Source organism: Pagrus major, chromosome 7 (genome assembly GCF_040436345.1).
Source record: "Pagrus major chromosome 7, Pma_NU_1.0".
Taxonomy (NCBI): domain Eukaryota; kingdom Metazoa; phylum Chordata; class Actinopteri; order Spariformes; family Sparidae; genus Pagrus; species Pagrus major.
Genome location: NC_133221.1, coordinates 32,251,222 through 32,269,088, shown reverse-complemented (window position 1 = coordinate 32,269,088; position 17,867 = coordinate 32,251,222). Strand labels below are relative to the sequence as shown.

Sequence of the window (17,867 nt, the reverse complement as noted above, 5' to 3'; positions counted from 1 at the left end):
GAGTGTTTGGAGCTTGATCCACACCAGAGATTAAAAGTCTGCATACCTTGGCATCTGCTGCTTAATTTTTGACTGAATTTTATTATCTTTTTTTTTCTTTTTTTATTGTTTGTCTATGGAAGTGCAATACTAAATAACTGGAGCACCCCTTTACCATTCAGTTATATCCAGAGCTATTGCCTAGTATTAGCAGGTGCATTCTAGTCCTTTAATAATAATAAAACTAGTAACGTTTTGTTTGCAGGTGCTGGTGGAACTTGTGAATGATGAGAATGTAGCAATGTTACTGGATGAGCTCAAAGGATACTGCACTGATGTCAACACTGACACTGCCCAGGCTGCTATCTCAGCTATAGGTAAACAAGCACACACACACACACACACACACACACACACACACACACACACACACACACACACACACACACACACTCATACTCATACTCATACTCATACTATTATGTGGCAGTATAATACATGACCATGCACACACTGTCTTCATTGCAAAACAAACACTTCCAGAGAGTCACATGTTTCTAGGACAATATTACTTGGCTCTCTTCCATAAAAATAGTACTTGTCAATTCATTTCTTTTCAACCTCCACTTCCCAGTAATGCAAATGTCAAAGTTTTGGTATTTTGAGCGAAAAAAAGTCTGTTTTTAGGACTTAGACAGTTTAGACTATTAAAATCTCATTACCAAGTGGTGTGGGTGTTAGGCTACATTCAGACCAAATCAGGTGGTGCGGCGGTGTGGGAGTGTCAGTCCATGGTCTGTGTGTGTGACGGACCATGCAGTGATCGGTTTGTCAAGAGGAGAAGTTGCTAACTGATAACTGGGGCACAAGACCAAACAGAGTGATCACAAGTGAAACATCACGCTACACAGAGAAATGTCTGTTGTGTTCCCTCTGTAGCATTTAGTCATGCTAAATAACATACCCAGCTACTGACCTGTTCTGCTCTGATGTGATCAGCCATCATGCCTCTGCCACAGTAGGTTAAGCATGCCAATCCTACAGTGATCGTCGGCATCCACAGATGTGTACATGTGTAGTGTAGTGTATAGTAGTGTACAGTGTGTAGTGTAGTGTAGTGTAGTGTACAGATGTGTACATGTGTAGTGTAGTGTACAATGTCAAACTGAGTGAATATTCATGACCATGACGTTACAATCCACTGTGGTTTCAGTCATTCATGTTGCAAGTCTGATCACCAGCTTATAAGTGATTGGCCACCGCAAAGTGACGGGGTGAAGGGTTGCATTTCTCCAAAAGTTGAATCTTTTTCAACTTTTTTGACGCAGTGTGTTTTCTTTCGCCCCCTGCGACCAGCACCACCGTAGCCAAAATGGATTACCGTGATTAAAATGAATGGGAAAACCTGCATTTTCGCCACACCACCTGATCTGGTCTGAATCCATCCTTAGACTCTCTATGGTTACAGTCAAACTCTCACTCATATCCTCTGTTTTCCTGTGTGAACTGGGTGCAGGTCGTATTGGACGGAGCCACAGCGACAGATGTCTAGAGATCCTTACCGGGCTGCTTGCACTCAAACAGGAGCACATCACCTCTGGTAAAACCCTTCCCCCCACACATGCACAGTGCATGCTGTATGCATGTGTCTGTTTAGGTGACTTTCAGACAAAAGCTAGTTCATCATTTTGACACAATTACGGCACTTTTTTAAAATATAGTCTGCCTCCACATAGGGATGTAACGGTATGAAAATTTCACACCACGGTAATAGTGACCAAAATTATCACGGTTATTGGTATACCGCGGTATTTTTAAAATGTCTTCAAAATGTTGAAAAAACACTTGATACACTGATAAATTGAAATAATTTCACCAAGATTTATATTTAAATAGATTTATTATATATTAAAAGGGTTAGGGTATAAGCAGCCTGTTTTTGAAACGCGTCCTGTAATGTCTGCGTTACAGAGGTAGAATGAGATGTACTGGCAGTAACACTCGATTGGCCAGCAGACCCTCTCTGTGAAAAAAATGAATAGAAAATGTCATTATTAATTATTACTGTCATTGTTACTTAATACTAAGGGTGCAACCAACAGATCACAAAACTCACAATCTAGATCATATCACTTTTGTGAGAAACAGGTTGGATAATCTTTTAGATCAAAACAAAAAGGATTATTGTTAAATTAATTATAAATACTCTATTTTGGCTCTTATCTCTATCTAGACACTTGTTATATTCACCATTTTATATTATTCTTTATATATAGTCTATTCTACAAATAATCCACAAGTATTATATATTTCTAATATTACTTATATATATTGGCTGTCTGTCTCTGTCTGCTTGCTCTTCTGTTGTCAATGGACTCGGTCAATCTGATTGGTCTAATGGCTGCTGAGCCACAGGTAGACGCTGCTCCGGTGAACGGAGCTGAGATGAAAGTCAGTCATCTCAGTCAGTTTGCATTCACTAACTCAGTCCACCCAGTACGTGTTTGTCTCAAATCCTCCTCACTGCAGCTCTGCATCAATGTTTGGGGAATTATTAGGTCGACTTTAAAAAGTAAAATCTACAATTAATAAGCGGTTCAGATAACGTGCCAAATCACGGATCAACTTCGTTCAGTTATACCACTATCTGGTCAGTTTACATTAGTGACAACAGCAAATTAGACAGAGAAAACTCGACACACACACATCATTCACCTGAGCTTAAGGTTAATTTACCTTGCATTCACTTAACAGTTGAGGGTGATGGTCGCGCAAATGAGTAAGTAAATTGGATGTGTTGCTGCCCCTCGCAACAACTTTCTTCTTGCAGCTCCTGCAGATAGGGCTGCCATCCTCGACCAGCTGTCCCTGAGCATTATCATAATAACCAAAATACGCCCAGACTTCAGATTTGGTTCTCTTTGAAGGCGGAAAAATGCCTTGAGGGCCGCTACTATCACGTCCCCCCTCCGCCATGTCTTCTTCACTACATAACAAGCGCACGTTGCACGCTGCGCCTGCGTAGGGAGACTTGGATAAAGTATCTCCCGAGTTTTCCACACCGTGGTTATCGACCGCGTCGGTTACCATGGTAATTAAAACTTAAACGGTAACCTTCACCGTCAGGAATTTTACCGTGGTTTACCGTGACACCGGTAACCGTTACATCCCTACCTCCACAACAACTCTCTCTTTCTCTCTCCCCCCCACAGCGGTGGTGCAAACAATGTGTGACCTGGTCTGGGTGTGTCCTCAGTATAGCAACACTGTGTGTTTGGCACTTGAGGGCTGCGAGGAAACGCTGCAGGATAGCCAGGTCAGACCCAAGCAGACACTGCTGCCACACCCACATGCTGCCTGGATGTAAAAATGTCACCATGTAATAAAACATTCACATCTTTTACTTCAGTGAAATTTCTTGAACCACAGATTGAAAATACTCTATTACAAGTCAAACTAATGCTATTAAAATGTTTTTTAATTCATCCAGACTGACTAATTTACATTAGATCCTGATTGATCCTTATCATCCTTGATCATTTTTATGTTGATTTTAATGTCCATAAGCATGTTGGTATGCTTTACCAACATGCTGGTTGGCATGCATTAAGGTAATAAGACTATAGTAAAACAAAAACAAGAAGAAAAAAAGAATATAGAGAGTGGGTCTAGTTATAATTTTTTTATATTGCCGAATGAACAGATCAACATAACACGAGTAATGTGAGCCAAGAATCATGTCTTCTCTTCTCTGCCACTGGTATCTTGCCTTTGTTTGGATGTGGCTTCACTGCGTGACCTTTCTAGTTTGCATATACAAAACTCTGAAGGAAACCAGACTAAGGTATGTCATAAGTCTACATAAAACAATGTAGGTGTGTAGAGTGGTGTAGTTTGTAGTCCCAAAACCTGTAATTCATTTACGTGTCATTAAAAACGGCAGATGCTAACAAGTGTCTAAATGATACTACAGATGAAGGGAGGGAGGATGGCATGTGTTGTGAAGTTTTATAGTCTAGGGGTGTGTTTTGGAACAAAGAGTATCACATGAAATTATTCCTGATCATTCCCCAAGGTTAAGATTTTATTGACCCTTATTTGAGCCCATTCTGCTCTCTCTACTGCTTTACTTCATCAGAACTGGTGAGGGAGGATCTGATAATTTTTGTAACCTTTCAAAACTGATGATCCAACAAGTATGCTTACTTGATGCACTGATTGGCCAGGTGTGTGGAACTGTGATAGTTTTGAAACTCTGTCTCAAGCTCACTTTTTTCATTCTTTATACAACTGGCTTAGAGGAAAGATTTGTACAATTATCTGCAGTATGAGTTGTCTTTTTGTCCTGCCACAGCGTGTGGCTGTTTCAAACAACAAGAAGCTTCACCTTCAGACATGGTTCGAACCAGTGCGTTGTACAAACCCCTACGCCATTCATGCCGGCCTACTGCAGATCAGTCGTTCTGACTGATTCTTAAAACTTAGAGAAGAAAAGTGCCATATCCATTGAAACTGAATAACATTTTCTTGTTTAAGATAATCATGGTTGATCATCTGCGGGTCTTATTCACAAGTGTAACATTTTTACATATGTTTGTTTATAATTTATATGATTATATGTCAGCCGAGTACCCACAAAAAACAGTTGTCCCAAAACAAGAGAATACAACATATTCCAGATGAGAGAGTACAATCTAAAACATTTTTAAAACTAAAAGCAGTGACTTTTCATCAATATTTATTCTTATTTTGTGGTAAGTCAAAATATGTCACAGGTACACAGGCACACTGTCAGATATTAATGAAAAAGCAATAAAATCGGGCACCAATGTGGTCAACTATATTCCCGAGGACCTCACTTCCACCCTCCAAGTTTGCTAAATGCAACAGGGTCAAAAAAGCTGCTATAAGTTTGGTACTTTTTAAATATTTTTTACATATCTATTGTTGTGTCTACTGTCACAACCATGACAAGTCAACACGGTCTCTTTTGTATAGAAAGGATTATTTCAAATTATGACATAAATGTATGCATTTTAAAAAGAAGCCAAAAGCAGCAAACAAACAGGAAGAAAACAAGATGACTCCTGTATACAATTCATGGGTTTCTTTCAAAAAGTGTGTTTTTGTTACCACTGTCAGACATCAAGACCATCAGATTTGCTGTCTGACGGTGGTGACACATAGTTTGACAGTGTTGACAAAACATCCAAATCAGCCTTGAATATAATTTAGGATCACAATAAACAGTAATGTGGCTTGTAATGTTTCATGTTAACCTCTTTTTTTGTAATATACATGATTTCTCCTTTATGTCTTCCACAAACAGGCCTACGTATCCCCAACATGAATGTGACTCTCAATGACTAACACTATAAATGAATTTGACAAATTCTACAAATGCTATCTGTAGAGGGGTGATGTAAAAGAAGAAGGGAATACCAAAAAAAGCAAGATGTTCAAAGTTTCAAAAGATCAACACTTTGAAAAATAAATTTAGGGGATAATAAAATAGAGAAACAAACTAAAATAGCATTAGCAAAACGGGCAAACTAGAAATAAAACTTGTGATCCATCTTGTGATGGGATTACGTCAGCAGCATGTACATGAGTACTTAGTAGTCAATGCAACAATATTACATGAGTACTCAGTACTCATGGGTCAAACCACGCCCATGCTCTTCCCTTAACTCTCCTTCAAAAATGTAATCGAAGTAGTATAATGTAAATGAAAAACAATGACTGTCCAGTTTATGATGGAAGTCCATGGTTTTGGTTGGCAGTCATTGTGTGAGTGTGTAAAAACGGTTATTACTCCTGATGAGCAGGTGGCGCCTTACATGGCAGCCTCTGCCACCAGTGTAGGGATGTGTGTGTGTGTGAATGGGCAAATGCTGCCTTGTGTTATAAAATGCTTTGAGTGGTCGCTAAGGCTAGAAAGGTGCTATTTAAAGACAGTCCACTTTCCATTTACTTATATTTGAAACAAGTGGAGTCATCTCCTGCTGACCATGCATGTTTTCTTGCACACAGCCTTCTTTCAATGCTGATAACACTTTTAAACCATCAGCAAGGCTGTGTATCATATCACCTGCTGATCAACCTGAGAAACTTAAAACATCTCAGTGGGTATGTAGGGTTTTGAACTGAGTCTAAATCCTCTGCTCATTGTCGTCATCCTGCATTAGGGCAGGCAAGCCTTGCTGTGGTTGCTGGGTGTTTATGGGGAGCAAGTGTCCAGCGCCCCCTACACGTTGGAGGTGTTCATCGATGGAGTTAGGAGTGAAGCCTCTCTGGGAGTCAAGATGGAGCTGCTGACGACCACCATGAGGCTGTTTGTGTGCCGGCCTGCTGAGACACAAGACATGCTTGGAAGATTGCTGCACTACTGCATAGGTGTGTGTGTGTGTGTGTGTGTGTGTGTGTGTGTGTGTGTGTGTGTGTGTGTGTGTGTGTGTGTGTTTGTGTTTGTGTGGAGAAGAGGGAAAGATGACAGACATGACATTGTAACATTCTTGTGTTTTCCAGAGGAGGAGACAGACATGTGTGTCCATGACCAAGCGCTTCTGTACTACCACCTGTTGCATTGTGGGATAGAAGAGACACGAAAGGTCCTCCAGGGTCGGAGGTCGGACCCTTCCCTGGGTGTTCTGATTGGCCGCCCTGCAGAGCCCATCAGCCAGTGGGCTTGCAGCTTTAACACTCTTGAGCCTCTGAAGCAGTGCACCATAGAGACAGAGTCAGCCAGCAGAGGAAGCCCTGAACATGTGACCTTTGACCCCAAATCGAACACTGACCTCTCAGATACAATTGTCTGTAGCCAAGTTCAGAAGGTTCATTCAGGTGAGTGAAGACTTTGCCATTCATATTATTATTATTATCATTTTTATTTAGTGATGCAACACAAGACAAGTGAAAGACATGGATGAGCGACACTATATGTGAAGTCAAAAAAATACCATTAGCAATGGAGACAGCAAGACCAGACCAGACTAGACAAATAAATGAACAAGCAAAACAAATTGGTATATTGTGTTGTATGTTGAGGGTGCTGAAAGATGGTGTGTGTGTGTGTGTGCGTGTGTGTGTGTGTGTGTGTGTGTGTGTGTGTGTGTGTGTGTGTGTGTGTGTGTGTGTGTGTGTGTGTGTGTGTGTGTGTGTGTGTGTGTGTGTGCAGAAGCAGAAAAAGGGTGAAAGGATTTTGGAAGTGACTTGGATAGCTGAAAGAGAAAGTATAACAATAATCAATAGATTAAGCTAAATATATAGTAGGGCTGTCAATCGATTAAAATATTTAATTGCAATTAATCGCATGTTTGTCCATAGTTAACTCACGATTAATCACAAATAAATCGCACATTTTTTACGTGTTCTAAATGTACCTTGTAGATATTTTTATGTTTTTAATACTCATCATAATGGGAGTGGACAGATATGCTTGCTTTATGCAAATGTATGTTTATTATTATTGCAATAATCCAAAACAATGACACTGTCCAGAATATTCTCCAGAATAACCTCAAAGATACTGCATGTTCAAATGTATGCTGAAAGCATAACATGGCAAACTCAAGCCATACAAGCAACAACAGATGGGCATAATGACCTGAATGTAACATTCCTTAGTAATACTAACACAATGTAGTGTCCAACCTTACACTTGTAAAGGTTAACTAAACAATGTTAATCGGCCTGCAAGCTGTAGCCAGCCACTAGCGAGGGGGAGGAGGGCTCTCTGCATCAGCTGTGTGCTCAGCCAGCAAGCCTTATTTGAAACTCGACGTACTCTGGTGGTAACTCAGTTCACATCGACAGTCAATGTCAATGTCTATATATATATATATATATATATATATATATATATATATATATATATATATATATATATATATATATATATATATATATATATATATATATATATATATATATATATAGTTTTTGCTAGTTTGTTTAATTGTATATATATGTATATATATATATACACCGATCAGGCATAACATTATGACCACCTGCCTAATATTGTGAAGGTTCCCCTTGTGCAGCCAAAACAGCTCTGACCTGTCAAGACATGGGCTTAAGACCTCTGAGGGTGTCCTGTGGTGTCTGGCACCAGGGCGTTTTATAGTGGATCCTCTGGGTCCTGTATGTTGGGAGGATGAGGCCTCCATGGATCAGACCTGCTCGAGCACGTCTTACAGATGCCCGATCAGATTGGGATCTGGGGAATTTGGAGGCCCGGTCAACACCTCGGGCCCTTTATTGTGTTCCTCGAGCTGTTCCTGAGCAGTGTTTGTGGTGTGTCAGGGCACATTGTCCTGCTGGGGGGCCACTGCCATCAGGTAGTGTTGTTGTGATGAGATAACGATAACAAGACGCTGGCTCTACCCCTGAGCCACAGCCGGCTTGTGTGTATCTTTGTGTTTATCAATTACAGTTGTTGTGTGCAGCATCATGTATTTCACCTTTGAAAAAAAACCTATAACACGATAATGTGTGCAATAACTGAATGGGTCTGAATACTTAAGGGTCTTAAAACAACATTATGTGCAAATTCGTATTTTGTGTGATTTGGCGCCCCCCATAGTTTCTGAGAGCAACACAATTGTCGTAAATACAAATGGCAGGTTTCTATAACAATTTATCAGATGTGATGGAAATTTACTACAAACAAAACTTGGCATAATATAACAACATTATGTCTTAAAAACTAGAAGTAAACGTGCATGCTTAGGCATTTTTGCCAAGAGGCATTCAAACTTTGCACAGTAGTTGCACACAGTTTTGAACAGTAACAGCACGCAAGGCTAACATAACCTGGACCAGAGACAATTACGGCTGGCTGTAACATGTTATCTGCCAAACCTCTGTCCAAATTATGATCATAAACCACTGAGTTGACAACTTTGCCAACACAGCCAAATACCAATCAAAGTGCAACAACACAAGACATATAACTTACCGGCTAATATTACTGACTATTCAACAGCAACAAGTCCAGCTCAGCATCTGTCTGCAGCATTTTATTTAGTGAAGCTGTCGTTTGGTGTGTTTCGGTTCCTTTGCCCACTCACCCGGCTCCAGTTCTGGTGTCCATGCTGGCCCAGGACCTCCATCTCCCAGCGGTGAAAGGCTCCTCTGATAGTAGGGTAAACACAGACCACCCCCCGGCGCTGCTCCGTGTTGAGTCAGCTAGTAGAGCTAACTTGCAGCTACGGGTTGCTTTCAGGAAACTCCTTGAATCACAGAGTTGAGACAGAGCAGCAGGGGGACATAGGAGGGAAAACCAGAAAACATTTTCGCCATAAAATATGATCCAGTTTCACCAAAAACACTAATAGTTGGTGCTGTGTGTGACGTAGTGCCTTAAAACGTTATGCACTGAGTTTGGACCTGATATTACATGCAGTGCAGTGTAGAGTGATGCAGAAGCAAGCGACAGGAGGGCGGAGTAGCTGAGGCAGAGACATCATTCACCCTATTATAAGTCACTGTAACGTTAAAATGACTTTGAAAGCTTTTATTTTAGGTTGTAAGAGCTACATAATGTTGCTTTAAGCTACTGTAGCTTACATGCGTCTACTGTGATACTCTTCATGTCTCTTTAAATGGGTTCCAATGAATCAAGCTTGCATATTAAGTTGTATTATTTTGGTAAAAGACTGAGAATGTTTTCTTGTAATTTTCTTGTTGTTTTCCCCCAAGGTTAAGGTACCTTTCTGGGAGTGCAGTACCATTTTTAATCACAAATTTCCATCTCTGGCACCCGATCCTAACTCTTTATCTCCCTCCCATTTCAACCTTATCCTCCCCCTCTGTTCACCTCCCTCCCTCTACCAATCAACTTCCTGTTGCTGCATCCTTGTCTCTTCTATAATCCCTTTCTTCCCTTTCCCCTCTCTCTGCTTCCCCCTGTTCTTCGTCTCCTTGTTCTTCCACGTCACCTCCAGGCTCATACAGTGCCAATCAGTATACAGACTCCACTGCTGATGTCCCGCCTTCCACCGTCGAGGTCCCTCTCAGTTTGTCCCTCTCCCCGGCTCTCAGCCCAGAGGAGTTTGAGCGGCTGTGGCTGCAGCGACAATCTATGCATGCTGAGCAAGGTAATTAAATGGAAGGAAAAGTTTCCTCTTCATGGGACAGGAATTGGGGTTGATCAGATGGGCCATCCTACAACACTGTAAAACCAGTGTGAAATTTCCAGTGGTGGAATACATCTAATTCTTTTACTCAAGCACTGTATTTAAACAGGAACTTTGTATCACTACAATTTTGACAGTACATGCAAATGAACAATGTTACGGTGTACTCACACCTGGCCCAGTTGCTCTGTACTGTACAGAAGCATGATTGTCCCTCCTCCCCAGTCCCCCCGCTGGCCTGCACTCACACTGCCATTGTCATCACTTCGCAGCACAGTGGAAAACATCACAGAAAAATTAAATTAAAATAAAAAATATATATATAGATATTTTTCAATTAGGTAGACAGGCAATAGGTATAGGAATTGAGGAAGACAGACCATCTTTACTGCGTTTACTCTACCTATCAGGGAAAGCGAGAGTGTCTTCCAAAACTCTAACATGCCTTTTATCTTGTCTATGAGAGCTGTATAATTTGCATCTAACTACAGATATGTGAGTTTATTCAAAACCACTAGTATCGTCTGAAATCGCATTTCAGACGATAGTGCTGAGATGTTACGATGTTACAGAGGACTTATTTCATTTCTTTGTTCCAACTTCCAAGTGGCCTATAGTAGGGCTGGGCGATTAATTGAATTTTGATTTCGATTTCGATTTTGGCTTCCCTCGATCATGAAAACAAGATAATCGTAATAAAACGATCATTCTGCCGCACGCCGTGTCTTGTGTGGTAAATGCAGCGAACCCTTCCATCTCCACCTGTGCACTCCGCTCCGCTCCGCCCCCGCCTGAACAGTTTCGCTTTCAGCCACGCCGGTGCGTGTTGCCAGTGGGTTTTTGGAAAAAACGCGTAGAAGAAGACGGTAGAAGATGGCAGAAAGGAGCCTTTGGTCGGGAAGAAAGATAAAGCGAATTCTGTGGTGTGGAAACACTTCGGTTTCGAGGAGTCTGACTCGGAACAAACGAAGATATTGTGCAAGATAAGTCATGGACCGTGTCTGCACCTCAAGGGAACACGACCAATTTATTTAACCATTTAAAGTCCACACACAGAGTAATACATGACCAGGCAGTGAAGGAACAAAAAAAATGAAAAGCTCCTCGACTCCTGCCACCACCACACCGTTCTCAATTAAGGACACACTTTACAATGCCACCGCACATCCACCCGGCTCCCGCAGGCATGAAGAAATAACGGATGCCGTCACATACATGATTGCCAAAGACATGTGCCCGATCAACACCGTTAGCGAGCCGGGGTTCAATAAACTGATTAACACATTGGACAAGCGGTAGTAAGTGTTACCAGCATTGTCAACAGCATTATATTTTGCCACCACAACGGACCTATGGATTTTTTTTTTTACATATTATTTAATTAATTTTATTAATATATTTTTCTTCTTTACTTGCATTTTTCTTGTTTTTCAGTTCAAACTTATCGTGTTCAAAGAAATAACAGAGTTAAAAGTTCAAAAAATGCTTGTTCTCAAATCAATGAATAATCGTCTTTAATAATCGTGATTACAATATCAATCAAAATAATCGTGATTATGATTTTTGCCATAATCGAGCAGCCCTAGCCTATAGCCTACGTTGGTCATGAATAAATGATGTTAAAAAATGTATAAATGACTCATTCTTGACAAAAGGTAAAAGAGCTGTGTGCATGCGCACATTTGAATAATGTCGGGCTGTAAACCGGTTTGGGCTTTTAAAAAGCTGTCAATCAAAGTGTACTTGTCGGGCTCGGGCCGAATTCTGTCGGGCTCGGGCCTTGTCGGGCCTAACTTTTAAGACCCGATTACAGCTCTACTGTTAATGTCCTTATTTGAGGTAACAGCAGGGCCAGATTCTGATTTTATTGGATGAATGGTTCTGGCCTCTCTTTTCCGTAGTTGCCATGCTAGCAATTTGTGTCATTTATCCCCAAATTTGAAATAGGTCTGTTTTGTATAATATGAATGCTCTGAATATTTTGTCAGAAAGAATCTGGTCAAGCTGGTACTTAAGGGGTGAGATCTTATTATGCAACTCTGTGGATGGCTGGGCGATGTTTCTGTATCTAATCTTTGTATATGTTCCTCTAACTGTGCTAACTCACTCTGAGCTATGACGTTTCTTCTGCAAAGATAGCGCACCCTCTCACTTACGCTTTAAAAGTCTCCCATAGCAAAATTGGTGAAACATCATCCTTTTCATTCGTCTCAAAAAACTGTTTAATCTGTGTCTCCAAGTACTCACAAAACTGTTATCTCACTGGTAGTTGGGGATCCAGCCTCCACGATCTATAATTGTCAGAACCTTTGAGCAACCTCAGTGAAAGAGAAACAGGACAATGGTCAGAGATGATAATGTTATGCTATTCAGCATTGTGAACTTTAAAATCCTTCACACATTGAATAAGTTTGTATTGTTGATGTATGATATCAGGAAATTAGAAGCATTAGATGGTGCTGCTCTCTGAGTTGATGATCTGTCCAAGTAAGTATCTAGGATTAAATTAAAATCAACTCCAATTATTAGGTTTGTGGACAAAATATCCAGGATCAACATTCTCCTATAAAATTCTGGATCATCCCAGTTCGGTCCATACAATCTGGTCCAACGGTGTAACCGGTGCAGATTGTATCTCCCCTGTGACCAAAATATACCTCCCCTCTTTATCCTATCGTAGTGTGGTGTAAGAATGGAACATTTTTACAAATTATTATAGCCACTCCCCTAGCCTTCGCAGAAAAGGTGGAAGGGTACACTTGACCCAGTCACTTGGATTTTCCAAATGTGTCAGATCAGATAGACAGATCACATCAGCATGCAGCCCTCTCAGAAGAGACAACACCTTGCACCGCTTTACTGGCTCATTGATTCCATTCACATTCCATGTACAGAAAACTAAATTTCCTCCTGTTCCCATCCAGTGGCGGCTCTTCAATAGGGGGCGCTAGGGCTGCGCCCCATCTGTCCTACATGAAGAAGAAACATATATACCTCCATTGAATACGAGTTTATATTTTTAAATGAGCAACCCAAATCTCATACAGTTAGTGAGTAACATGGATAATCTGCAATTAGTTACTGAGAGGCAATGTATTTCCGGCCCTGGGTGCAAAACTCCTGGGCTCCTCGTAATAAGTTGTACATGCACACTTCACTTGCTGTAATACAAGAGATAGGAGCTTGCTGGGCGCTGACTTTCATCGCCTCAAGGCCGTGATAGACAGCACGAGAAGGAATTGACGTAGGAGCAGATGACGTAGAAGTTCGTAGAGAGTTGGAGGAGCCTTGTAAGATAGAGTGAGTTGTGGAGAATAGATCGAAATGGTAATCGAAAACACTAAAACTGCACTAGTCCTACAGCAGTACAAGAACATCTGCGCAGTGCTACTGTGTTTAAAGGAACATCTAAGACAGTACAGAATGAACTCATTGACTGCATGCTCTCAGTTTTGAGAGAGCACATCATTGAAGAAATAAGGAGTGCTGTCTTTGTTTTAAGTCACTTTAGTCACTTAATAAGCTTAAAATGTCAAACATTTGTTTCCAGCTTCTTGAATGTAATTTTTTGCTGCTGTTCTTTTTGTCATATATGAGGGGAAATGAAGAGTCTTTTGGACTGATGGTTTGACAAGCAGGGCTCTGGGAATTTGTAAATTAAAAAAATAAATGTTTGCAAAACTTTTTGACTTTTTAATGAAGGGCAATTTAATGTGGCAATTGTACTTTTTTGTGGAAAAACCATATCAGAGTGTTTTTATTTTAATTTATTTAAAGAGGTAATATTATGCTTTCTGGGTTTTTGCCTATCCTTTATTGTGTTATGGAGCATTTTGGTGCATGTAAAAGGTCTGCAAAGTGAAAAAGACCAAAGCCCACGCCAAAGTAGTAGCTAAAACAGAGTGTTCAAGACACAGTGTGAAAAGGGATGCTGCAGCAATGCACACCGTATGAGAAAAATCATGTGTTTTTTGAAAATTAAAGTATGTAAACCTATTCTACTGGGACCCCCAAATAAAAGTATGAACCTGAAAATTAGCATAATATGACCTCTTTAAATAGACTGGTGTGATGCACCAGCAGGGTGCTTTAGCGCATCCTCCTGGTTATAGCGCATCTGACAAATTACTTTTACATACTGTACATTGGCCATTTTCTTTTCCCTCTTTCATCCCAGCCACTCTCAAGTTCTGTCTTCTGAGCCCCCTTTCAGGTCGAGACATTTTTCTTAGAGAGTTTCAACCTGTCCAGAAAGTTTCTTAACTTTATCCTCTAACTCCTGTTGCGTCTCCGAAGAACCGCTAGCCGCATCTGCTAGCTCCTTCAAAGTTTGGTTAAGCGAGTCCGTCCAGTTATATATGGAGTAACTTTTTTAAACTATCTTTTGTGTGGTTATGTCTAAAATTGAATTTTAAACTTAAAATCTGCAGGAGCTACTGATGAGTGCATCGCCCATCAGCAGGAGTGTTTATTGGTGTGGTGCGGCGCAGTGCATTCTGGTTGTTGTAGGTTTTCTACCTAGGGAATACCACAGCCCCTTTTTTCTGTTTTCTCTGCTCATGTAGGACCAATTTTGTGTCTTTCTACTGTAAAGACAGCCCAGTTTTATGCAATAGCCATCTTGTACATACTGCAATACTTCTTTAAGTACAAATTACAGATATTTCAAGGTATTTGTAATTTCTGTTTATCACTAAGAACAAATACTTAATTTTGACAGCAATTTCTCTGACTTTGCTCCTTGTTTTGTTGTGTTTAGGTGCTGGGAAAATGGAAGTGGAGGAAGATTATGTGTGCTTGAAAGAATGGGTCCAGAGCACTGCAGTACCTCACTGTTCTGCACAAAGCCTTCAGGCTGCGATGCAGCTGGTCAACATCCAGACGCTGGCATTTACACCTCCACACACACTCCCCTGGAGGGTCTATCTATACACACATACCCACCATGCACACTCTGGCGACACACCCCACAGCACACTCATACTGGGGGAGCTGCTATACACTGGAGAGGCAAGTCAGAGAACAGTAGTAAAGAAAGGCATGTGTGAGGGAGATTTGCTGAGAAAAGAGGGCGATGAGAAGGAAGTAAAAGTGACTCTTAAACAGCAACCAATAGATGACAAAGCTCTGAAGGGGTTTCTCTCAATCCTTACCACAGTACTGTACACACTGTCCTCAGAGAAAAATTAAAACACTTAATGTTTTTTTTCTGGAAGTGAGTAAAAGAAAAAGGCAATGCTTTATTAATTTATTACTGCTATTTTTCTGTTTTAAACACAGCTGTTTGCAGGATGCATGGCAACAAAGGAATTATAATATGAAGATGGTGAAACAAAGTAATCTTTGTTTGTGTACCGTACCACCAGACTGCAGAGCAGCTTCTGTTCTCAGGCTGTGAGAATACTCAATTAATCCTCAGCTAATGTAAATTCTGACAAAGATGCTTACTGACTGCACTTATTCCCTAACAATAACTGGAGAAGATCCCCTTGCTGCACTCTTTTTGCAACATCTTTCACTCTGAATTGTGAGGCCGACAGAAAATCACATATAGAACATACAAAAGACAGAAGTCATGTACATTTCTGATGAAAACCACTCACACTTGCTTTTCCACCTTGCACAGTATTTACAAGAGTAAACCAGGATTTAACAAGACCACATTCAGTAAATAAATAAATATTTGCTCAGGGCATTTAATCTCCACTTTTCCACTATATACCCTATACAAACACTCTCCCTGATGAAAATAACAACCTTACTCATTCACAAGATGTAGAGCTGGACAGGGCCCTGAAACTGAAAGGTATAATAGATAAGGTTTTTATTTTTCTGTATGTACCAGTTTGCTATTGTCAGGGGCTCCAAGTCTTGCCTTAACCTAAAGATTATATTTTACAGATTTTTGTACATTGCAGGTTATCATGATAATAAGCCCGCTGAAGGTAAATGCATACACAATTTCATGAGCTGTCTCAAAATAATAAACATCTCGATCCCTTACATTGTAACGAGTTTGTCTTTTTTAATGAGTTAGTAGGTCTGTTGTTTTAGACCTCTGATTTCCTGTACTATATGCAACTTGTTTTGAATGACTGTTTTCATTTTCTGAAGAAAATGCATGTGAGAGCGTGAAGCTGTTAGCTGCTGCTGCATCTCCCAGTGTATTTGTGTGCATCTCTAATTACAGTATGTATTTATATGTATTTATCTTTGTACGTATGTATGTATGTATAGTGTATACTGTGTGTGTCTGTATGTGTGTCATTTGTTCCTATTGACTTAAATTGTTGAAAAATGCTTAAAATTGCTGTGTCGTCGTCATTCTAGCTAACTTCCTGTCCGCTTTGCAGTCAGCACTCACCTCCCTCCTCTCTACGTGGCCACGCTCGAGGCAGCTCTCTTTGCCTCTTTCTTTTCTTCAAGCCTATGAACTACACCACCATTCAGTATGATAAGAATGTTGAGCATTAACCAGGAACAAACACTTGTGGCATTCTCTCAGTCAGATTCATGATGTAGTCACCCTGAGTGGTTTTCCAACAGTTTGAAGGAGTTCCCAGAGGTGCTGAGCACTTGTTAGCTGCTTTGCCTTCACTCTGCAGTCCAACTCATCCCAAACCATCTCAATTGGGTTTAGGTTGGGTGATTGTGGAGGCCAGGTCATCTGACGCAGCACTCCATCACTCTCCTTCTTGGTCAGATAGCCATTACAAAGCCTCAAGGTGTGTTTGGGGTCATTGTCCAGTTGAAAAACAAATGATGGTCCCACTAAGCACAAACCAGAAGGGAAGGCATGTTGCTGCAGAATGCTGTGGTAGCCATGCTGGTTAAGTGTGCCTTGAATTTTGTAGCAAAGCACCCCCACACCATCACACCTCCTCCTCTATGCTTCACGGTGGGAACCACACATGTAGAAACCATCTGCTCACCTTTTCTGCGTCTCACAAAGACACAGTGGATGGAACCAAAAATCTCAAAATTGGACTCATCAGACCATAATTCAGATTTCCACTGGTCTAATGTCCATTCCTTGTGTTTCGTGGCCCAAACACTTCTCTTCTTCTGATGTTCTTCCTCAGTAGTGGCTTCTTTGCAGCAATTCGACCATGAATGCCTGATTCACAGTCTCCTCTGAACAGTTGATGTTGAGATGTGTCTGCTACTTGAACTCTGTGAAGAATTTATGTGGGCTCTAATCTGAGGTGGTTTTAATTTGTGGTTTCTGAGTCTGGTAACAATAATGAACTTATCCTCTGCAGCAGAGGTAACTCTTGGTCTTCCTCATGAGAGCCAGTTTCATCATAGTGTTTGAATGTATCCTCAAGTGCATCCGCAAAAACCATCAAAGTTCAATATATCAAAGTTTAAATTTTCTGGATTGACTGACCTTCATGTCTTAAAGTAATGATGGACTGTCGTTTCTCTTTACCTAGCTGAGTGGTTCTTGCCATAATATGGATTAGAAGAGTAGTTGAAAAGGGCTATTGACTGTATAAACTGTGTACCAACCCTAGTTCTGCACAACACAACTGAAGGTCTCAAACACACTAAGAAGGCAAGAAATTGCACAAATTAACTCTTGACAAGGCACACCTGTTAATTGAAAACCACTCAGGGTGCCTACCTCATGAAGCTGACTGAGAGAATGCCAGAAGTGTGCAAAGCTGTCATTAAAGCAAAAGGTGGCTACTCTGAAGAATATAAATTATAAAACATATTCTGGTTTGTTTAACACTTTTTTGT

General features: G+C 40.7%; 1 protein-coding gene across 1 annotated transcript in view; it reads left to right on the top strand.

The window, feature by feature from the left end:
- ap4b1 (adaptor related protein complex 4 subunit beta 1) overlaps positions 1 to 16,124 on the top strand; it is a 36,041-nt gene extending 19,917 nt beyond the window's left edge. Inside the window, exons 8-14 of the mRNA XM_073470118.1 lie at positions 245 to 356; positions 1,496 to 1,579; positions 3,192 to 3,295; positions 6,168 to 6,375; positions 6,508 to 6,822; positions 9,930 to 10,082; positions 14,881 to 16,124. Coding sequence (XP_073326219.1) covers positions 245 to 356; positions 1,496 to 1,579; positions 3,192 to 3,295; positions 6,168 to 6,375; positions 6,508 to 6,822; positions 9,930 to 10,082; positions 14,881 to 15,311 — 1,407 coding nt within the window. The 3' untranslated portion in view covers positions 15,312 to 16,124. The remainder of the gene's footprint in view (positions 1 to 244; positions 357 to 1,495; positions 1,580 to 3,191; positions 3,296 to 6,167; positions 6,376 to 6,507; positions 6,823 to 9,929; positions 10,083 to 14,880) is intronic.
- Positions 16,125 to 17,867: the final 1,743 nt, after the last annotated feature.